The 25,204-nt window shown below is 36.3% G+C and overlaps 1 protein-coding gene across 1 annotated transcript in view; it reads left to right on the plus strand.

Annotated features, from left to right (window-relative positions):
* Window positions 1–25,204, plus strand: part of LOC101693047 — a 39,668-nt gene that overhangs the window by 5,896 nt on the left and 8,568 nt on the right. The window contains exons 3-4 of the mRNA XM_013059022.2: window positions 14,192–14,385; window positions 19,572–19,898. Of these exons, the coding sequence (XP_012914476.1) occupies window positions 14,192–14,385; window positions 19,572–19,898 (521 nt within the window). The remainder of the gene's footprint in view (window positions 1–14,191; window positions 14,386–19,571; window positions 19,899–25,204) is intronic.

Here is a 25,204-nt window from a genome sequence, read left to right on the forward strand (position 1 = left end):
ACCCAGAAAGACCAGGCACTCCCAGCCTGGGCCAGCAGGAAAATCTCAGTATGTGATCGCTACTTGGAACCTCTCTGGTGGTCTGGAGCTCCCAGACAGCCACCACTGCCATGGTTTTGGGTACAAGCAGAAGATCTTGCATCCCCAGGGACCGCGACTTGGAATGTGCTCTGCCAGAGGCCAAGGGGAAATTTATATGGGCTCTGCAACACTCACAGAAGAACAGACTGAGCCTTCTCTCTGAGAGGGAGGTCAGGGTGTAGTTTGCTTTCCTCTAAACCTACAAAAACCATCAAAAGCGGTCAAGGCAAGGGGGGGGGGAAGGTGAACAAACATAAAAACCTCCAGAGAACAAAAGCCTGAAAAAAACATTTTCCTCAGAGCCCACCCCCTTGAGGGGGACTGGAGGACTTAACTCAGGGAACATCATTGACTGAAAACCCACGTGGCAGGCCCCTCCTCCAGAAAACCAAGCAGGAAAGAAAGAAAAAAAAAAAGACTACAAGAGAACCACCACCACTTCATAGGACAACTTTTTTTATTTTTATTTTTTTTTTATTTTTTTTTTTATAATTTTTTATTTTTATAAACATATATTTTTATCCCCAGGGGTACAGGTCTGTGAATCACCAGGTTTACACACTTCACAGCACTCACCAAATCACATACCCTCCCCAATGTCCATAATCCCACCCCCTTCTCCCAAACCCCCTCCCCCCGGCAACCACAACTTTTATTTTTTTTTTTTTTTTTTTTTTTTTTAAAGATTCTATTTATTTATTTGACAGAGAGAAATCACAAGTAGGCCGAGAGGCAGGCAGAGAGAGATAGAGAGGAGGAAGCAGGCTCCCTGCTGAGCAGAGAGCCCGATGCGGGACTCGACCCCAGGACTCTGAGATCATGACCCGAGCCGAAGGCAGCGGCCCAACCACTGAGCCACCCAGGCGCCCCACAACTTTTATTTTTAATTTGTTTCCAGAATAGTGGGAACAAATTAAAAATAAAAGTTGTCATAGGACAACTTTTATTTTTAATTTGTTCCCACTATTCTGGCCCATTTTTTTATATAGATAATTTTTAACCTATTTACCATCACAGCAAGCTGTCCAGTACATCAAATTCCATAATAACCTTCTAACCTGAAATTTTTGATATATACAACTGTGTTTTTCTTTTGTATTTCTATTTTTTGAATTTTTTTCTTAATTTCAGTTTAGTTTAGTCTAGTTTATTCCTTTTTTATTTTTATTTTCTAATATTCATATAGAGTTAAACTTCAAAGTAACCCCCTTTCCCCAATCAATACTACCCTTATAGGTAAACCAATTTTTAATCCCCCTTTACCTAGGAAAGTTGAATCCTTTAACAAAGATATCAAGATACATCCAGGAAGGTATCAAAACAACCTTCCTCGCCCACACTGAGAATTTTTAACCACTCTCCCATCTTTTTCTTCCACCAGTGTTTCTGTGTTTTTGTGTTTGTCCTGATAGTATATAAATCTTACACTTGGGGTTCTTTTTGATGAGGTTCTTCCTTTATTTACATATATATTTTTTTATCTTGTTATATACTTTTATCAGTCTTTTTGTTTGTCTGTTTTTGTTTGTATACTTCATAAATCTTACCTTGGGGCTTATTTGGGCTGAACCTTTGCTTTCATCTTCCCTTTCTTTTCTATCTCTCTCACTCTCTCTCTCTTTTTTCCTTTTCCTTTTCTTTTTTCTCTCATTTGGGTGGGGAATCCTGATTGCTCAGAAGTGTTCCAGGTGCACCCTGACTGCACCATGGTCTATACATCCAAGTACATCTGTTCAGTCATCTCTCACCAAAATGACTAGGAGGAGGAAGTCCCAACAGAAGAAAAATACAGAGGATGGACCTTCTGCAACAGAGCTAACGGCTATCAACATAGATAATGTGTCAGAAAGAGAATTCAGGGTAACAATTATCCAGGAAATAGCTAGGTTGGAGAAAGCCATGGATGACCAAATGGAATTGATTAGGGCTGAGCTGAAAGCGACCAGACAGGATGTTCATAATGTTAGGGAAGAGCTAAAAGCTACCAGGGCTGAGGTTCACAATGCTCTCAATGAGTTCCAATCTAATCTAAATTCTCTCAAAACTAGGGTAACTGAGACAGAAGATATAATTAGTGATCTGGAGGACAAACAGATAGAGAGAAAGGATCAAGAGGAAGCCTGGAACAAACAGCTTAGAAACCACAAAAACAGAATCAGGGAAAAAAATGATGTCATGAAAAGTTCCAACGTCAGAATTATTGGAATCCCTGAAGGGGAGGAGAAAGAAAGAAGTCTAGAAGATATAGTGGAACTAGTTCTTCATGAAAATTATCCCAGTCTCACGAATGGAACCAGCGTTCATGTACTAGAGGCCGAACAGTCTCCACCCAAGATTATAGATTCCAGAAAAACATCAAGACACCTGGTAGTCAAATTGAGGAATCATAATTGTAGGTATAATCTCTTGAAAGCCTCTAGGACAAAGAGGCTTCTTACGTACAGAGGAAATTCATCAGAATAATGTCAGACCTGTCCACAGAGACCTGGCAAGCCAGAAAGGGCTGGCAAGACATATTCAGGGCACTAAATGAGAAGAAAATGCAGCCAAGAATACTTTATGCAGCAAGACTGACATTCAAAATGGATGGAGAGATAAAGAATTTCCAAGACCAGCAAGGCTTAAAAGACTATGCAACCACCAAGCCAACGCTGCAGGAAATATTAAGGGGGGGGGGGTTTTATAAAAGAGGAAAAATCCTAAGAATAGCATTGAACAGAAATATAGAGACAATCTACAGAAAGAAAGACTTCAAAGGTAACACGATGTCAATAAAAACGTATCTATCAATAATCACTCTCAATGTGAATGGCCTAAATGCGCCCATCAAATAGCACAGTGTAGCAGATTGGATAAAATGACAGGACCCATCCATATGTTGTCTACAAGAGACCCATTTTGAACCTAAAGATACACCCAGACTGAAAGCGAAGGGATGGAGAAGCATCTTTCATGCCAATGGGCCTCAAAAGCAGGCTGGGGTGGTGATTCTCATATCAGATAAATTAGATTTTAAACTAAAGACTGTAGTCAGAGATACAGAAGGACACTACATAATCCTTAAATGGACTGTCCACCAAGATGATCTAACAATTGTAAATATGTATGCCCCCAATATGGGAGCAGCCAATTACATAAGAAAACTATTAATCAAGATAAAGAGTCATATTGATATGAATAAACTAATCGTAGGAGATTTTAACACGCCTCTCTCAGAAATAGATCATTGAAGCAGAAAATCAATAAAGAAACAAGAGCATTGAATGAGATATTGGACCAGATGGACCTCATAGATATATACAGAACATTCCACCCTAAAACAACAGAATACTCATTCTTCTCAAGTGCACATGGAACCTTCTCAAGAATTGACCATATATTTGGTCACATATCAGGATTCAACCAATACCAAAGAACTGAGATTATTCCCTGCATATTCTCAGACCACAATGCTTTGAAACTGGAGCTCAATCACAAGGAAAAGTTCAGAAGGAACTTGTTTCAAACACCTGGAAGCTTGCATTCCCACCATTCTTAAGCATTGCTTAAGAATGCTTGGATCAACCAGGAGATCAAAGAAGAACTGAAACAATTCATGGAAACCAATGAGAATGAAAACACGTTGGTCCAAAACCTATGGAATACAGAAAAGGTGGTCCTAAGGGGGAAATACATAGCCATTGACGCCTCTCTCAAAAAAAAAAAAAAAATGGAAAAATCCAGAACACACCAGCTGTCTCTACACCTTAAAGAACTGGAGAAGCAACAACAAATCAAACCAACTCCACACATAAGAAGGGAAATCATCAAGATTAGAGCTGAGATCAATGAGGTAGAAACCAGAGATACAGTAGAACGTATCAATGAAACTAGAAGCTGGTTTTTTTTGAAAGAATCAATAAGATCAATAAGCCATTGACCACACTAATCCAAAAGAAAAGAGAGAAAGCCCAAATTCACAAAATTATGAATGAAAAGAGAGAGATCACAACTAACACCAAGGAAGTAGAAACAATCATCAGAAGTTATTATCAACAGTTATATGCCAATAAGCTTAGCAACCTAGATGAAATGGATGCATTCCTGGAAAACTATAAACTCCCAAAATTGAACCAGGAAGAAATTGACAACCTGAATAGACTGATATCTAGTAATGAGATTGAAGCGGTGATCAAAAACCTCCCAAAAAACAAGAGCCCACTACGTTTGTATCTTTAAGGTAAATACCCAGTAGTGCAATTTCTGGGTCATAGGGCAGTTCTATTTTCAACATTTTGAGGAACCTCCATCCTGTTTTCCAGAGTGGTTGCACCAGCTTGCATTCCCACCAACAGTGTAGGAGGTTTCCCCTTTCTCCACATCCTCGCCAGCATCTGTCATTTCCTGACTTGTTGATTTTAACCATTCTGACTGGTGTGAGGTGATATCTCATTGTGGTTTTGATTTGTATTTCCCTGATGCTGAGTGATATGGAGCACTTTTTCATGTGTCTGCTTGGCCATCTGGATGACTTCTTTGCAGAAATGTCTGTTCATGTCCTCTGCCCATTTCTTGATTGGATTATTTGTTCTTTGAGTGTTGACTTTGCTAAGTTCTTTATAGATTTTGGACTCTAGTCCTTTATCTGATATGTCATTTGCAAATATCTTCTCCCATTCTGTCAGTTGTCTTTTGATACAAACATAGTGATCAGAAGGGGCACGTGCACCCGAATGTTTATAGCAGCAATGTCCACGATAGCCAAACTATGGAAAGAACCTAGATGTCCATCAACAGATGAATGGATCAAGAAGATGTGGTATATATACACAATGGAATACTATGCAGCCATCAAAAGAAATGAAATCTTGGCCATTTGCGACAACATGGATGGAACTAGAAGGTATCATGCTTAGTGAAATAAGTCAAGCAGAGAAAGACACTATCATATGATCTCCCTGATATGAGGAAGTGGTGATGCAACATGGGGGCTTAAGTGGGTAGGAGAAGAATAAATGAAACAAGATGGAATTGGGAGGGAGACAAACCATAAGTGACTCTTAATCTCACAAAACAAACTGAGGGTTGCTGGGGGGAGGGGGGTTGGGAGAAGGGGGGTGGGGTTATGGATATTGAGAGGGTATGTGCTTTGGTGAGTGCTGTGAAGTGTGTAAACCTGGCGATTCACAGACCTGTACCCTGGGGATAAGAATATATGTTTATAAAAAATTAAAAATTAAAAAAAAAGAGCCCAGGACCTGACAGATTCCCTGGGGAATTCTACCAAACTTTCAAAGAAGAAATAACACCTATCCTCCTAAAGCTGTTTCAAAAAATTAAAGCAGAAGAAAAACTTCCAGACTCTTTCTATGAAGCCAGCATTACCCTGATCCCCAAGCCAGGCAAAGACCCTACAAAAAGGAGAATTTCAGAGCAATATCACTGCTGAATATGGATGCTAAGATTCTGAACAAGATCCTAGCAAACAGGATCCAACAGCACATTAAAAAGATTATCCACCATGACCAGGTGGGATTAATTCCTGGGCTACAAAGATGGTTCAACATTTGCAAATCAATCAGTGTGATAGAACAAATTAATAAGAATAGAGGGAAGAATAACATGGTCCTCTCAATTGATGCAGAAAAAGCATTTGACAAAATCCAGCATCTCTTCCTGATTAAAACACTTCAAAGTATAGGGATAGAGGGAACATTCCTGAACGTCATCAAATCTATGAAAGACCCAAAGCAAATATCATCCTCAATGGGAAAAAGCTTGCAGCCTTCCCGTTGAGATAAGGAACACGACAAGGATGCCCACTCTCACCACTCTTCTTCAACATAGTATTAGAAGTCCTGGCAACAGCAATCAGACAACAAAGAGAAATTAAAGGTATCCAAATTGGCAACAAAGAAGTCAAACTCTCTCTCTTTGCAGATGACGTGATTCTTTATATGGAAAACCCAAAAGACTCCACCCCCAAACTACTAAAACTCATACAGAAATTCAGTAACATGGCAGGATACAAAGGCAATGTACAGAAATCAGTGGCTTTCTTATACACTAACAATGAAGATACAGAAAGGGAAATTAGAGAATCGATTCCATTTACTATAGCACCAAGAACAGTAAGATACTTGGGAATAAACATAACCAAAGAGGTAAAGGATCTGTACTTGAGGAACTACAGAACACTCATGAAAGAAACTGAAGAAGACACAAAAAGATGGAAGACCATTCCATGCTCTTGGATCAGAAGAATAAACATTGTTAAAATGTCTATACTGCTAAAGCAATCTATACTTTTAATCCATTCCAATCAAAATTCCACTGGTATTCTTCAAAGAGCTGGAACAAATAATCCTAAACTTTGTATGGAATCAGAAGAGGCCCCAAATCGCTAAGGAAATGTTGAAAAACAAAAATAAAACTGGGGGCATCACGTTACCTGATTTTAAGCTTTACTACAAAGCTGTGATCATCAAGACAGAATGGTACTGGCATAAAAACAGACACATAGACCAGTGGAACAGAGTAGAGAGCCCAGATATGGACCCTCAACTCTATGGTCAAATAATCTTTGACAAAACAGGAAAAAAGTCTCTTCAATAAATGGTGCTGGGAAAACTGGGCAGCTATAAGTAGAAGAATGAAACTCGACCATTCTCTTACACCGTACACAAAGATCAACTCAAAATGGATAAAAGACCTCAACGTGAGATAGGAATCCATCAGAATCATAGAGGAGAACATAGGCAGTTACCTCTTCGATATCAGCCATGGCAACTTCTTTCAAGATATGTCTCCAAAGGCAAAGGGAACAAAAGTGAAAATGAACTTTTGGGACTTCTTCAAAATCAAAAGCTTCTGCACAGCAAAGGAAACAGTCAAGAAAACAAAGAGGCAACCCACGGAATGGGAGAAGATATTTGCAAATGATAGTACAGACAAGAGGTTGATATCCAGGATCTACAACAAACTCCTCAAACTCAACACACACAAAACAGATAATCATATCAAAAAATGGGCAGAAGATATGAACAGACACTTCTCCAATTAAGACATACAAATGACTATCAGACACATGAAAAAATGTTCATCAACACTAGCCATCAGGGAGATTCAAATTAAACCCACATTGAGATATCACCTTACACCAGTTAGAATGGCCAAAATTAGCAAGACAGGAAACAACATGTGTTGGAGAGGATTTGGAGAAAGGGGAACCCTCTTCCACTGTTGGTTGGAATGCAAGTTGGTGCAGCCTCTTTGGAGAACAGTGTGGAGATTCCTCAAGAAATTAACAATAGAACTTCCCTATTTCCCTGAAATTGCACTACTGGGTATTTACCCCAAAGATACAGATGTAGTGAAAAGAAGGGCCATCTGTACCCCAATGTTTATAGTAGCAATGGTCATGGTCACCAAACTGTGGAAAGAACCAAGATGCCCTTCAACGGACGAATGGATAAGGACGATGTGGTCCATATACACTACGGAGTATTATGCCTCCATCAGAAAGGATGAATACCCAACTTTTGTAGCAACATGGACGGGACTGGAAGAGATTATGCTGAGTGAAATAAGCCAAGCAGAGAGAGTCAATTATCATATGGTTTCACTTATTTGTGGAGCTTTAACAAATAGCATGGAGGACATGGGGAGTTAGAGAGGAGAATGGAGTGGGGTAATTGGAAGGGGAGGTGAATCATGAGAGACTATGGACTCTGAAAAATAATCTGAGGGTTTTGAAGGGGCGGGGGGTGGGAGGTTGGGGTACCAGGTGATGGGTATTATAGAGGGCACGGATTGCTTGGAGCACTAGGTGTGGTGCAAAAACAATGAATACAGTTATGCTGAAAATAAAAAATAAATTAAAAAAAAAAAGAGTGAGAGAGGGCATGGATTGCATGGAGTCCTGGGTCTGGTACAAAAACAATGAATACTATTATGCTGAAAATAAATAAAAAATAAATTAAAAAAATATTTGTGATCTTGGGTTAGCCAAAGGTTTCTCATATAGAACACAAAAAGTAAGAATCATAAAAGAAATGTTTGACAACTTGCACTTCCTCAATATTAACATTTCTGTTCTTCTCGTGATTTCTGTTCTTCGCATGATGGAAAATAAACAGTGAATCATATAAATCAAATCAAGACAAATAAAATAATAAAACCACAGATTAAAAAAAATAATAACCCAAATGCCTGTCAGAGAAAAGACTGAGATCCACCATACAGAGAGAAGTGTTAAAGCTGAGTATTAACAAATTACAGTTAAAAAATTGTAAAGAGATATAATGGGAATTTGGGCAGAACTCAACTGAAATTTAACAACAATTTACACTAAAGAAAAACAAACAGGGGCTCCTGGGTGGCTCACTTGGTTAGGTGTCTGCTTTTAGCTCAGGTCATGATCTCAGGGCCTGGGATTGAGTCAGGCTTGAGTCCCTGAATCTCAAGTCCCAGACTTGAGCACCCTGCTCTGTGGGGAGTTTCCTTGTCTCTCTGCCTCTCCCTTCCAGCACTACCCCAACACCACCACCACCTGTGCTCTCTCTCCCTCTCTCTCATTCCCTCACTCTTCCTCTCAAATAAATCAGTAATATATTTTAAAAAATAAAGGAAAACAAACAAAATTTAGGAAAAAGGACCCACATGTGTTCCAAGGTGTTGAGATCTGGAAATAGCTCAGCTCTCATCTTAAAATAGCATCCAAAAAAGTAGGAGGAGCTGAAATGTCATTCTGTGTATCCATTGGAGAACTGAGATTGTACTTAATTAAATAAGAATTGGAGACAGGCTCTTGCAGCTAGAAACAGGAAGTGAGCATTTGTTCTTCTTAGATAGATGTTGTCAAACACATTCACCTGGTCACAAGATTAAAGTGGAAATTTCTAAAGAAATATAAAAAGCTGAGTATAGACTAGTGGAAGAGTGTGAACCCTGAGGGACCATGTATAAAGTATTTCCCATCACCTTTTAAGTGTCTTCTCCAGGAACTCCATAAAATTCTTGGAGGGAAGATCAGGGACATTCCAGAAAAATACTTCCCCCTTGATGCTGTAGGAGGGGAACAACAACTAGAGCTAAATCCACCCAGACCTTATCTATGCGATCACCACTGTAAGAAACAAGTGACTTCATCTGCAGGGGAAGGTGCTGGTGGAATCCCTGTTGAGGGAAGGCAAAGGAGGAGATCACAAAAATGTTCACCAGAAACATCTCCTCTATATCCAAAAGTAACAACTTTTTATTTACAGAAGGATGGGCATCAAAGTACAACCTGAAGTGGTGGGTACTTATTGTAGCTGAGGGAGTGAAATAGGGATTTAAAATTTACTACTTCTGGAAAACTGGAAGGAATAGTTGTGAAGATCACATCCTTAAAACCCATTTTCACTGCATCTGCTTAAAATTGAGACTTAATGAAAATATCAAGAATGTCTCCCTCCCCGACTTTTCACTCACAGGCCAGCAAACCTTTAGTAAAAGTCACAGTGGAATAGAGCTCAGAGAGCTTCAAAAGATGGACTCTCTCTGGTGAGCAAAACAAAAGTAGATACCCAACTTTTGTAGCAACATGGACTGGACTGGAAGAGATTATGCTGAGTGAGATAAGTCAAGCACAGAAAGTCAATTATCATATGGTTTCACTTATTTGTGGAGCATAACAAATAGCATGGAGGACATGGGGAGATAGAGAGGAGAAGGGAGTTGGGGAAATTGGAAGGGGAGGTGAATCATGAGAGACTATGGACTCTGAAAAACAATCTGAGGGGTTTGAAGTGGCGGGGGGGTGGGAGGTCGGGGTACCAGGTGGTGGGTATTATAGAGGGCACGGATTGCATGGAGCACTGGGTGTGGTGCAAAAATAATGAATACTGTTATGCTGAAAATAAAAAATAAATTAAAAAAGACAAATGAGGAGAAAAGACAAAGTAGAACTAGGGAATTTTTAAGTGTCTGAACACTAACAAAACAAAATTCAACCCTGATAACAACAACAAACTTCAACTCTAGTCTAACTCCTGATCCATTAACATAAATCCCCAAAGTAAAGGCCTAACAGGAAAGGTGTGTTCACTTTCAAACACAAAATATATTTACTTCAGTATCTACTATACCACACAGCATGTCCAGCTTCCAAACAAAAATTTCGTAGACATACAGTAGGTCAGGAAAAATACACTCTGAGGACTCAAAGCCATTACCACAACCAGATTGAGACATGACACAGATGTTGAACTATCAGGGAATTCAAAAGAACTATGATTAATATATTAAAGGCTCTAATCTAATGGAAAGTGTAAACAATACTCAAGATTAGACAGATAATTTCAGTAGAGAGATGGAAAGAACCAAATTAAAGGCAAGAAATAAAAACACAATAAAGGAAATGAAGAATGCCAAAAAGGATCACCAGTAGCTTTAAGAGATGCAAGGAAAGAATTATTAGTCTCCATGAGTACAGACCAATAGAAATTATCTCAACTGCATTGGAAGGACTAGAAAGAGAGGAAAAAGGAAAGGAGGGAGTTGATAAGCATAACTCATAAAAGCAAAGAACTGTAAGAACTTCCTCCATCTCTCTCTCTCTCTCTCCCACTGATTTCAACCAATGAGGGACTACAGTCTATTAACAATAAAATGGCTTCTTTACATTAATATCATTGAATGGTAATAGTCACACAGTGATGAGAGAAATCTGCTGATAAAGGGAGTTAGTAGACCTATTCTGCAGGATGATTTGGTGTAAATACTGTGGCTCCCTTTCTCTGCTGTCTATGGGTCTTAGCTGTGTGTTCAGAGCACCACTTCCTCTTGGTAAACCAGCTCTCAGATTTGCTTTGTGATCAGCTGAGTATTCAACCACCTCTCCTGACAAGAGCTGGCAGGATGCTATTCCCACTGCAAGTCATCCTGGTGACCTCCCTGTGGATCTGTAAGTGGCTCTACCTATGGGAGATTTCACTCAGTGAAGAAAGGAGATAGAAAGCATGGACAATCAAGCCAGCCATTACGGGAAGAAGAAAGCTCATATGGTCATTTAAACTAAGCTGACAAATTTCACCATGAGCTTGAATTCTTCAGGAAGGAAAATCTAAATATCAGACCCTAAGCTTTTCACTAATAGAGAACAAATGTGCATTATTTTGCAAATGTCAAAATTTCATGAATTGTTGCTTTTTTCTCTCTCAGATGCAAATGCAGACATTCTAATAACACAGTTCATGCCATCCATTACTGACAACAAAGAAACAGAATTTTTAGAACACCAAAGGAAGGATGTAAATATATACTAGTACTGACAGAAGCCAGACCAGCCTCTAAATGAATTCTGTGCATTTCCTTAAATGAAAATGTGGTCCAGGAACAAGGTATTAATGAGGACAGCTACGAAGCCAGGAAAAGAAAGAGGGTTTACCAGCAAGCCTCAGGATACACCAAGTTAGTGAGGCAAACGCTGGGCTGGATTACTACACCTGCTCAAATACACTCCAGTGAAGTGTGGAAATGCTCTGCTGCCACTGGACAAAAGCCCTCCCACAACTCCACACCCTTGCCATCATATACATGCTCCTTTCTACCTCCCAGAGAGACCTGACTAATGTCTATACAGGAATTTTCTCCTGAATCTGTGTTCTCAGCAAGGTCTGAGCTAGGAGCCCAAGGACCGAACCTGTGATGTTTCTTTCAGTCAGGTCACTTTATCAACTATCCTTACCTCTGTGGGAGCTACACTAGCTTCTGCTAGTGTCTTGATTTTTATACTTCTGCATCTATGAGAAGTTTCTGGGGAAGGAAGACAAATCAATGTGCAAAATGGTGTGCTGAGTTTGAATGAACGAATAAATGAACAAAGGAATGAAAGATGGAAGATACAAGACTTCTGAGTGTTACAGATCTTGATTTCAAATTCCTGCTCAGCCACTTAACCAGCAGCATTGATTGAGGAAAGGTACTAAATCTTTGTTATACTGTGTTCCCAGTTTTTGGTATTAACCTACTGGATTGCTGGGAACTCAAGAAGGTTGCATACAGACAGTTCTAGTACAGGATCAACACATCACAGTGTCCTTTCCCATTATAACTGAGCTACTTCATGAGCCATCTCAGCGAACACAGGATCTCAGGGAGTCTTTAAAAATCACATCTCACTTTGCCCTCTAAACAACAGTAAAGTGTTGCTCTAATTCTAAAAAGCTAAGAATTGTGAAGAGGGAAAGAGTCAAGGGTAATAAATGAAAGAATATTTTTCCTCCAATATTTTTCTTTATTCACAGTATAGAAATGTCATAGCATCTAAAGCAATAACTAAAGTAATTTTAAATATTCATCAAACTTTGTGAACTTTCTATAAACTATTGATCTATAAAATATACTTACTTCTGCATAAGGTTGTAAGATTAGTATCTCATTTGTTATTATATAATAAGACTTTTCTCCAATTTGCACTCTAAGTTAGAGCTCTCCACACGTCCAATCTGAGTGAAAAAGAGCTCAAGGATAGGTGTGTCTGAAGTAAAAGCTAAAGGAAAAATGCAAGGTTGTTGTTCCCAAGGGGAATATACATTGAATTATTATAACATGGGTGTTTTGGTAAGGGCTTCCAGGATCTGATAGTTATTTATACCAAGAACATAATAAAATGACACTGAGACAGATCTTACTGAGAGGGTCTTTCATTGGTTCTAAAGCAAACCTTCCTTCCCCATTCTTGCCTCTGAGGAAAAAGGGCTGCCTCCACCACTACCTCCCCAGTCCTGATTCATGCCCCCTCTTGGAGCCCATTCTAATTAGTCACTGGCAACACCAAACGTATGGATGTATGTATATCTTTGGCTTGGGTTTGTAGGTGACTATACACCTTCTTGTCTTTTCACTGTTTTTTATGTCCACTATCAACTTGTGCAGTACCTCTGGACTTATTCCCTTGCATTTCAAATGGAGACACCAAAATGAGAATCTCTCAGAATCAACTCTCCTTTACCTGAACACCAGTCAGAACTTTTCATATACATTGCAAGCAGTCTAGGGTTTCCCTTGAGAAGGTCATTGTCCCCTGGTACCAATTAAAGAAGAGCCCCTGAAAATAATCCTATAAGCTCAACCAATATTACCTGTAAGACTAACCAAATTCTGCTTAATCACAGATAAGAAAAACAACAGTCTTCTACCTGATAGTCAATAAGGTCCTCATGTCCCATAAAGCCCCCTGATATTGTGCCTACTGGAATCTCACAATATCAGAGGGAGAGAAGGACTTGTAAGTAAACCTTCTCTATTATTAACTCTGAACACCTTTCTCACTTGAGCAACCACAGCAGACACTTTCCTGCTCTTAATCACAGGTTCATAAACTGCGGGAACAGGAAGCACCCTTTGAACATTCATAGCCCAATGCCCACACAGCAAATGGGATGTGGGAAAGCAGGGGTGGCAAATGTCTTGTCCAAAGCTAGTTAACCACAAAAGTAGGGCTACGCATGAATTTCTGAAGATCACAGAATAGCTTCCAAGAGGCTGCTTCTTTCAACATTTCAGAGAAATGGATTGTGTTTTCAAATTTGGGTTTAAAATGGTATCTATTTTTTCATAGAAGATAGATTTCTACAAATTGATTCTTTCATTCCAGGGATAATATGTCATTACACAAATTATCTTCTCATTTTGATCTTGTGGTAAAAAATCATTTTGCTGTTATTAAAGTAGCTGATTACAGAATGGAGAACATTGTTCACATTTCTCAAATATATTTCTATTGGTATATTTGCAGTGTAAGTTACTGAAGAATTTCCCTCTTTAGAAATATAATCCCAAATTACTAACAGAGTAGGTCTGGTGAGAACACAAAGGCTTTTCCTTTGATGCACACTCTGAGCAATTTCACACAATTATACACCTGGATATCAACCTCTTAATTCACTGAACACTTTCCTGGTAATGTAGATATGTAGTTGGTTGACCAGTTAATCCCAATCTCTCTCTCTCTCTCTCTCTCTCTCTCTCTTTTATTTTTGTTCTTAGTGTTTTTGTTTTCTATCAGCCCTTTTCAGTAATTATTGGCTTCTTGGAAAACAGACCCTTTGGTCAACTAAGCTCAGGTAAACTTATAAAATATCAGATGCTATGAAGCCTATATTCAAGGATTCCCCAGGAAACTCAGAAGATCAAATTTCCAGTACAAGGTTTCTTCCTGCTGGTCCTGCCATGAAGCTCAGGAGAAGGCTGATGTTTTTGTAGAACCTCTAACTAATGTGGTAACAGTCTGGGTCAAGAGATTTGCACAAGGAACTAAGCTCATAGTAACATCCCCAGGTAAGTAAATATATTTTTTAATTTTTTAAATTTATTTTCAGTGTAGCAGTATTCATTGTTTTTGCACCACACCCAGTGCTCCATGCAATCCGTGCCCTCTCCAATACCCACCACCTAGCTGATAGATACTTTTGAGAAAAAACAATGTAGGATCACCTCAGCATAGGGACAGCAATTTTGCTGTCCATATATAGGGATATATGGAAGAAAACTCTTTGCAAATTATTTATTTACATCCCTTCTTGAAAGCAGATTTTTTTTTAATTTTTTATAAACATATAATGTATTATTAGTCCCAGGGGACAAGCAGATTTTAATTCTACTTTTAGAAAATACACACACACACACACACACACACAAAATACACACACACAAAAACATATTCAGATTTGAAATTAAAATTATTTTGAGAACTATGTTTATAAAACATTGGTGTGAGTTTATGGTTCAACACGCTTTTCTTGTAGTCACTCATGTAAGAAATACTTGTAAGTACCTCTAATATTAATAGGGCTCCTTTCTTAATGAATAATGATTCTTTCTCAAATAACTTGAAATTTATATGATTGCTTTTGTGTCATCTTTTAGACCAGTGCAAAAAAAAAAATCTTAGAGTAAATGACTTAATCCCACTTATTCTTATTACTGTAGCATCTTAGTGGAGAGGCTGGCACTAGTCAAAATTTTTGCTACTGTTAGTCTTATAATATTGCCTAGAGATGGTCTAGTTTAATGAATTTGTGAGCTAATTAAACCAATTCAGCTCCAGAACTCATAAAAAGAGTCTTCATGGTTTTAGGAGAGTTTCGTGTAGAAAAAAATTACAGACTGTGTATAATCATCTGTTAGCAAATAAATTTTGATTCACTTGTTATTGCTTTCTTAAAATTATAAAAATTATATATGTTCATTATGGAAAAAATTGGAAATGACAAAATTAAAATTTTATAGTTACAGTTATTACTGTTAACATTTTGGATTCCCATCTGTTCATATTATCAATGTAATAACAATCTCAAGTGAATGGTGCTAATAGTATATGAAATTAAATGCAAAAAGAGCGATTATAAAAATTGAGACATGATCAGTGATAAAGAATATCAATTTTTCAGAATTCAAATGACCACCCCCTGGATATCTTTATAAAATCAGGAGTACAGAAAAATATGTTAATTATTACCATATAGTCTACAGATCAGTTCAGAACCAATGGTCTAATTTGTGGAATACTTCAATTTCTAAGACTCACTGTCACTTGCTTCTAAAAATGTTGAGAATGTAAAAAGCATTGTCTCAAATATTGTTAACCTGAATATAAGATGCTATCTCATGCTTTAGTGAAAATATCCAGACATAAAGGAAAAAGAAAGGCTGTTTTGCAATTTGAATATATAAATTTATAGTAATATGGATAAAAGTCAAATAATTACTTGTCAATTTAATATCTTAATAAATTATACCTACACAGTTTAAAACTATGTCAATATAAATACCAGTTGAGAAATACTGCCTTTTTTACCCCTAATTTCATTAAAAATAGTTTTGTTCAGCACTTCATATCCATGTAAAACATCCAATTTGGAGCAAATTTCTGGATCGTCTCAGGGTCTGAGTGTCTGTTTAGGGATCCCCTTATAATGATGTCACTGGATAGTTTATTTGAATAGGAAACTACCCACTTATAAAATTTTTTAAAATGCATTTCTATTCCCTCTGGTATTCCATATTTTTTTCAATGTAAGTATAACATGTAGAGATTTTTGTTCCAGGTAATATTTACCAAATCCATATTAAACTTCTTTACTGTCTTTACCAGCTCTACTTCTTATGTCAACGTTGAGTTTATTTCAGGTTGTTTGAGTATTTGAATATTGAGTATTGAATTGAATTGAGAATTGAATTTTGAGTATTGAATATTTCAGTATTGTTTGACCAAAGAAAAGCATTAGAAGAGCCTCTTTTAATATGAGAGGCTGAAACAAAAGGCAACTCCCATGTTGTGAGGGATAATATTGGGAATGAAAGCTTCACCTTATGCTCTGGCATTTCAGTGTGTTTGATTCCACATGCTTTGTGTCTGTATCTCAGCAGGATTTGTAAACATCTTCTGGTTTTCATGTCATCTTTGAGGTAGACCTTGCCAGTCAAGCTCTGCGGCAGAAAAGAAACAAGCTCTGGCGCACAAACTATTTATCATTTATTTATACTACCTATTTCCTAAATCGATTTGAGAAGACTTAAAATAAAACACACAGTAGAGTTCTGCCATGAACTAAAAATAGAAGATCTTAAGCACTGAGGAAAGCAGAGAAAAAGAAAAAAGGCCTGTAGTTATCTATCAGGAAACAGTCAAATTTTGGGTTCAATGGTAGAGAAAACTGTGATGAAGTACATACTTTATATCACCTGTGAAAATGAAGCACACTGACTTTTCATATTTGTTATGTTTTTCCCACCATAAAATGAGAAAAGGACTTTAAAGTACAAGTCCCTTAGGAGGAATGTGAAGTGAAAGAGTGGGCATTGCCTTCCACATCCACTTTAAAAATTGAAGAAATGGTCTAAGAAAAGCACATTCTATGCTCCCACTATGTCGTTACTTTGGGCACCACGATATTTAATGTCATTCACAGATGGTGACCTTCAGCAGACCTGGTCAGACACCAACAAGTTTATTAATTTTTTATTTTTTATAAACATATATTTTTATCCCCAGGGGTACAGGTCTGTGAATCACCAGGTTTGTCAATAAAGTTAGAAATGTCATAAATTTGAAATTCTTATTGAAGTATGAATTAGCTTTATTTATTGCAGAAAAGAAAAATAACAAAAAAAAGAGAACGATTAAATCAACACTAATATATAGGTTTGAAATATCACACTTGCACTTGAAAATGTAGCTGACATTTAGTAAATTTATATAGAATTCATACTGCTGCATCTTAATAAAATATAAATAACTCAGACTATTTAACTCCAATGTATTTTGTGATTATTCCAATTAATGTATATAAGTGCTTTGAAGAGGCTTATGTATTTTGGAATATGCTTTCTACTTCATGAATCATAAAAATGATTTGGGCCTTAATATAATAATGTTTAAAAAAGAATGTTGAAGGAAAAACCATGTAATCTAATTACCTAAAATATAGACAATAACCATGCGTAATCAACGTCACTATTTTAATGTTCAGTTAATATTCCATTGAGAAAATTGTGGAAGTTCAAGATTCGTTTTATCCTGGGGTGCTTGGGTGGCTCAATTATCTGAGTGACTGCTTTCAGCTCAGGTCATGATCCTGGAGTCCCATTATAAACTCCCTCACTAGGCTTCCTGTTCAGGGAGGAGTCTGCTTCTTCCCCTTACCCTTCCCCCTCTTATGCACTCTCTCTCTCCCTCTCTCACTCTCTCTCTCTCAAATAAATAAATAAAATCTTAAACAACAACAACAACAACAAGATTCATTTTTTCCTGGAAAGAATAAAGTAAGAATCTAACAAAGGGAAAGGACAGGAGGAAAAACAGTGTTTAACTTTCTAGAAAGTTCTCATTCATCATTTCATTTTCAATTTCTTGACTATAATGAATCAGAAGTGTTCCCATAAAAAATACAAATTTTCTGAAATGTAAATTGGATTCCTTAATATATTGACCAGAGACTAAAACTATGTAAATAACATAAAATGGAAACATTAATCTCATTTAACTAACATGCTTTCTAAATTAAAAACAAAGTATATGGCTGGAAAAATATGCAGTGTCCTACTATTATAATATATATTATATTTAATATATATAAAATCATATATTTTATTATATATAAATATATATTATGTTATATTTATATATTGTATATTTATATACTGTATGTATTTGTATGTACATATATATAATTATATATAATATATACACATATATATACATGATATTTACACATATATATCATTATAATATAATATAATGTATATATAATGATATATAATGTATATTGTGTAGTGTATATATTATGTAAATAATATAATATAATTTATATGTACATATATACATTTATTGTATATAAATTTGTATATGTATATGTATATGTATAATTTGTATATGTATATAAATGTATATATGTACATACATTTATATGTATATACATATAAATTATATTATATTATATACATAATATATCTATTATGTATAGATGTATAATTACATATATAATATATATGTATATATATTATATATATTATAATTTATAATTATATAAAATAATTATATAAAATATATAAATATATTATATAAATATATAATATATAAATATATAATATAAATAATTATATAAAAATATAATATATAATATAATATATATAATATTATATTATATAAATATATATTATATATGTAATTATATATATAATAATGTTATATTATATTTATATATATTATGTATATAATATAATATAATTAATATATTATATTTATGTTTATATATTATATTTATATTTATATATTGTATATTTAAATACTGTCACTTTGCTACTAAATTCAAGGTATTGCAAATATTTGGGAGGAACAGTTTTGAATATTGTCCTACTCAAAATCCTGGAATGGTTCAGATGTGTGATTGAGATGTTTTATAAAATCAGGAATAAAGTAGAAGACATCCATTACTTTACAAGTGGGTTTGGCTCAGATAATGATCCCAGGGTCCTGGAAGCAAGCCCCATGTCTTTGATCAGTGGGGAGTCTGCTTATCCCTCTCCAGCTTCCCCATGCTTGTTTTTCCTCTCTCATTAACTCTCTCTGTCATAAATAAATGGAATCTTAAAAAAAAAATTAAAAAGGAAGTGGGTTTGGAATCCATATTTGAAGATTTGAAGGTCAACTTGATAGATTGTCAAATATACATTATAGTAGTTCCATTCAAAATGTGAGTGTGTATTGTTTCAAAAATTATCATATTTTAATCCAGATTCTGCCATTTAATAGTTGTTATTTGAGCAAGCTACATGACTTCTTGTAACTATCTCTCATTAAAAATGAAAACAGTCAGTACCTCATAACCCACTGTGGATGAAAGGCCTGAGATAAGCACTAATTCTATGGCAAATTTCTTTCATTTCACTGTGAGGTGGTTCCAAACCACATGATGTTTGTGTTAATTTAATAAGGTTTTAATTGCTATTCCATTTCCCCACAGATAGAAACCTTGATGCAGCCATTTTCCCCAAGCCTACAATATTTTTTCCTTCAATTGCTGAAAGAAGACTCCATAAGTCTGGAACATATCTTTGTCTTCTTGAGGATTTTTTCCCTGATGTTATTAAGATAGATTGGAAAGAAAAGGATAAAACAATTCTGACATCCCAGCAGGGAGACACCATGAAGACTAAGGACACATACATGAAATTCAGCTGGCTGACTGTGACTGAAGCGTCAATGGATAAAGAACACAAATGTATCATTGAACATGAGATGAATAAAGGAAAAGCTGTTCAAGAGATTCTATTTTCTTCCCATATAAAAGGTATGTACATGTATGTATGTATGTATGTGTATGTGTGTGTATATATATATATATATATATATATATATATATATACTGGTACTCTTTTCTTTAAAGGAAATACCCCACTTCCTTGCCAAGTATTAATGAAAACAAACAAATAAAAGTCTTTCTAAATGTTGGTATCTTAAATGGTAGTATGAATGTCTTGCTATTTCCCCATAGAACTGAAAGAGGCTGGGCTTTGGAACATACAAAGAAAAAGACAAATTCACTTAGCTTTTCTTGCCTCAGTTTCATCATCCAATATAAAGGTCACAATAATGTTTTTTAGGGCCATCGTATAGAATAAATGAAAAAAATACAAATGAAAGCACCTACCAACCTCGCACCAAGAAATGCTCTGAAGAGAGTCCACTTTTGATTATCTTACTTGATCAGGAAATGAAAACAATTATATGCCTGTCAGGAATGTTCTACTCAGCAATCAGAATCCTTCTCCCTTCAATATTGCTCTACTCAAAGTATAACCCTGATCGGGCTGTGATCAGTAATTTGTTAGATTTAGAAGTCAAGTCCTGGCATTAACATCACAGACCAAAGCCCCAGAGGGCCCATGAGAAAGAACCAGTTTGCACTTTCCCCTGTGGTTCACAAGTCCTTGGGAAGCAGTAGGAAACAAGCCCACAAAACATACAAAGACCGTTGCATTGTGCAACTCTGAGTTGTTGAATTAAATCTTTATCCTCTTGGATCTTCAGTGATTCCATTGATCAAATTTAGATTAAATACTGATATACCTTTCCTTTTTCCTGGCATGTGATGAAGAGGAAGCACAATAATGTCAGTTAAAATGCTTGGTTTTGAAAACATAACATGGATACATTTATTCATATTTTTATTGTATTTATGTATATTCTTCCCTAAAATAACTAAAGTAAGATTCCAAACAGTCTGAATTATTTTTGTTTCTACAGCTAAGATAAAAAAAGGAGGCAAATAAGCTAAGCATAACTTTAATGTAACCACTGGGCTGAAGTCCTTTAGGTGTCGATTTTTATACTGATCAATGTAAAAATATACTATAGTAACATTCCATGGTGATGATCATAGAAAAGGGAGAAGTTCTTTATGGTGTGTTTTACTTGGGAATTAACTTCTGAAAGGATAGTCAACCAAGGTCTTCTCATAGCAAAGCTAGTGAGGGCATTTCTTTTAATGCCTTTCTTCAACAAATTTCTTTCTTTTTTTTTTTAATTAACATACAACACATTATATGCTTCAGCGGTACAGGTCTATGATTCCTCAGTCTTACACATTCACAGCATTCAATGTAGCACTTACCCTCCCCAAAGACCACCACCCAGCTACTCCATCCCTATTACCCCCTTCCTTCCAGCAACCCTCAGTTTCTTTCCTGAGATTAAGAGTCTCATCTTATGGTCTGTCACCCTCTCTAATTTCATCTTGTTTCATTTTTCCCTCCCTTCCCCTATGATTCCTCATATCAGTGAGATCATATGATAATTCTCTTTCTCTGGATTATTTAGTTCGCTTAGCATTATAGCCTCTAGTTCCATACATGTCCTCGTAAATGTCAAGATTTCAGGGGTTTTTGATGGTTGGATAGTATTCCATTGTACATATATACCACATCTTTAACTATTCATTTGTTGTTGGACATCTAGGCTCTTTGTATATAATTTGGCTATTGTGGACATTGCTGCTATAAGCATCTTTGGATCACAACATTTGTATCTTTGGAGTAACTTCCCAGTAGTTGAATTGCAGGGTCATAGGGTGGCTCTATTTTCAACTTTTTGAGGAACTTCCATACTGTTTTCCAGAGTGGCTGCACGAGCTTGCATTCCCACCAGCAGTGTAGGAGGGTCCCCTTTCTCTGAATCCTTGCCAGCATCTGTCATTTCCTGACTTGTTAATTTTAGCCATTCTGACTAGTGTGAGGTGGTATCTCATTGTGGTTTTGATTTGTATTTCCCTGATGCCGAGTGATGGTGAGTACTTTTTCATGTGTCTGTTGGCTATCTGGATGTCTTCTTTGCAGAAATGTCTGTTTATGTCCTCTGCCCATTTCTTGATTGGACTATTTGCTCTTTGGGTGTTGAGTTTGATAAGTTCTTTATAGATTTGGGATACTAGCCCTTTATCTGATATGTCAGTTGCAAATATCTTCTACCATTCTGTCAGTTGTCTTTTGGTTTTGTTGACAGTTTCCTTTGCTGTGCAAAGGATTTTGATCTTGATGAAGTCCCAATAGTTCATTTTTGCCCTTGCTTCCCTTGCCTTTGGCGATGTTTCTAGGAAGAAGTTGCTGCGGCTGAGGTCAAAAAGGTTCCTGCCTGTGTTCTCCTCAAGGATTTTGATGGATTTCTTTCTCACATTAAGGTCTTTTATCCATTTGGAGTCTATTTTTGGGTGTGGTGCAAGAAAATGGTACAGTTTCCTTTTTTTGCATGTGGCTGTTTAATTTTCCCAACACCATTTGTTGAAGAAACTGTCTTTTTTTCCATTGGACATTCTTTCCTGCTTTGTTGAACATTAGTTGACCAGAGAGTTGAGGGTCTATTTCTGGGCATTCTATTCTGTTCCACTGATCTGTGTCTGTTTTTGCGCCAGTACCATGCTGTCTTGATTATGACAGCTTTGTAATAGAGTTTGAAGTCTGGAATTGTGATGCCACCAACTTTGGCTTTCTTTTTCAACATTCCTCTGACTATTCAGGGTCTTTTCTGCTTCCATATAAGTTTTAGGATTATTTGTTCCATTTCTTTGAAAAAAGTTGATGGTATTTTAATAAGGTTTGCATTAAATGTGTAGATTGTTTTAGGTAGCATAGACATTTTCATAATATTTGTTCTTCTAATCCATGAGCATGGAATGTTTTTCCATTTCTTTATGTCTTCCTCAATTTCTTTCATGAGTACTCTATAAGAGTTTTCTGAGTCTAGATTCTTTGGTTAGGTTTATTCCTAGGTATCTTGTGTTTTTGGGTGGAATTGCAAGTGGGATCAACTCCTTAATTTCTCTTTCTTCTGTCTTGTTCGTGTACAGAAATGCAATTGATTTCTGTGCATTGATTTTATATTCTGACACTTTACTGAATTCCTATATGAGTTCTAGCAGTTTTGGGGTGGAGTCTTCTGGGTTTTCTACATAAAGTATCATATCATCTGCAAAGAGTGAGATTTCTTTGCCAATTCGGATGCCTTTTACTTCTTTTTGATGTCTGATTGCTGAGGCCACGACTTTTAGTTATATGTTGAATAGCAGTGGTGATAGTGGACAGCCCTGCTGTGTTCCTGGGCTTAGGCTTTCAGTTTTTGTCCATTGAGAATGATATTCATTGTGAGTTCTCATAGATGGCTATTACAATATTGAGGTATATACCCTCTACCCCTACACTGCGAAGGGTATTGATCAAGACAGTATGCTGTACTTTGTCAAATGCTTTTTCAGCATCTATTGAGAGCATCCTATGGTTCTTGTTCTTTATTTTATTAATGTATTGTATCACATTGAGTGATTTGTGGATGTTGAACCAAACTTGCAGTCCAAGAATAAATCTCACTTGGTCGTGATGAATAAGGCTTTTTAATGTACCATTAGGTCCTATTGGCTAGCATTTTGCTGAAGATATTTGCATTCGTCATGAATATTGGTCTGTAATTCTCCTTTTTGATGGGGTCTTTGGTTTTGGGATCAAGGTAATTCTGGGCTCCTAAAATGAGTTTGGAAGTTTTCCTTCCATTTCTATTTTTTGGGACAAGAATGGCTATTGGTTCTTCTTTAAATGTATGGTAGAATTCCCCCTGGAAAGCCATCTAGCCCAGGGATCTTTTTGGTTAGGAGACTTTTTATTACTGCTTGAATATCCTTACTGGTTATGGGTCTGTTCAGGATTTCTCTTTCTTCCTGGTTCAGTTTTGGTAGTTTAGAAGTCTCTAGGAATTCATCCATTTCTTCCAGATTGTCTAATTTGCTGGTGTATAATTAATTGCTCATAATGTGCTCTTATAGTTGTTTGTATTTCTTTGGTGTTGATTGTGATCTCTCCTCTTTCATTCATGATTTTATTAATTTGGGTCCTTTCTCTTTTCTTTTTGATAAGTCTAGCCAGGTGTTTATCTATCTTAATAATTCTTTCAAGAAGCCAGTTCCTAGCTTCATTGATCTGTTCTATTGTTCTTTTGGTTTCTATTTCATTGTTTTCTTCTCTGATCTTTATTTATCTTCTCCTCCTGGGCTTAGACTTTATTTGCTGTTCTTTCTCCAGCTGCTTTAGGTGTAGGGTTAGGTTGTATATTTGAGACCTTTCTTGTTTCTTAAGAAAGACTTGCATTGCATATACCCTCCTCTCAGGACCACCTTTGCTATGTCCCAAAGATTTTGAACAGGATGCTCTTTAGCTTTCATGTATTTGAGTTCTTTCCAACCTTCTTTTTGTAGTTTAGTTCTAGTTTCAAAGCATTGTGGTCTGAAAATATGCAGGGAATAATCCCAATTTTTTGGTACTGGTTGAGACCAGATTTGTGATCTAGGATGTGATCTATTCTGGAGAATGTTCCATGTGCACTAGAGAAGAATATGTGTTCTGTTGCTTTGGGATGGAATGTTCTGAATATATCTGTGATGTCCATCTGGTCCAATGTGTCATTTAAAGCCTTTATCTCCTTGTCAATCTTTGCTTAGAGGATCTGTCCATTTCAGTCAGGGGGTATTATAATCCCCTACTATTATTGTATTGCTGTCAATGTGTTTCTTTAATTTCATTATTAAGTGGTTTATATATTTGGCTGCTCCCATATTAGGGGTACAGATATTTTAAATTTTTAAATCTTCTTGTTGGACAGACCCTTTAAGTATGATATAGTGTCCTTCCTCATCTCTTTTTATAGTCTTTGGCTTAAAATATAATTTATCTCATACAAGGATTGCCACCCCAGTTCCTTTTGATGTCCATTAATATGGTAAGTTATTTTTCACCCCCTCACTTTAAATCTGGAGGTGTCTTTGGGTCTAAAATGAGTTTCTTGCAGACAGCATATCGATAGCTCTTGTTTTATTATCTATTCTGATGTACTGTGTCTTTTAATGGGGGCATTTAGTAATGAGTAACTCAATGTAATTGAGTTACCCTCAATGTAATTGAGGTAACTATTGAGAGATATGAATTTAGTGCCATTGTATTGCCTGTTGGGTGACTGTTACTGTATAATGTCTCTGTTCTTTTCTGGTCTGTTACTTTTAGGCTCTCTATTTGCTTAGAGAACTCTTTTCAATATTTCCTGTAGGCTTGGTTTGGTATT

The sequence above is a fragment of the Mustela putorius genome, unplaced genomic scaffold (genome assembly GCF_011764305.1).
Source record: "Mustela putorius furo isolate JIRA1106 unplaced genomic scaffold, ASM1176430v1.1 tig00003845_pilon_pilon_pilon, whole genome shotgun sequence".
NCBI classification, from domain to species: Eukaryota; Metazoa; Chordata; class Mammalia; order Carnivora; family Mustelidae; genus Mustela; species Mustela putorius.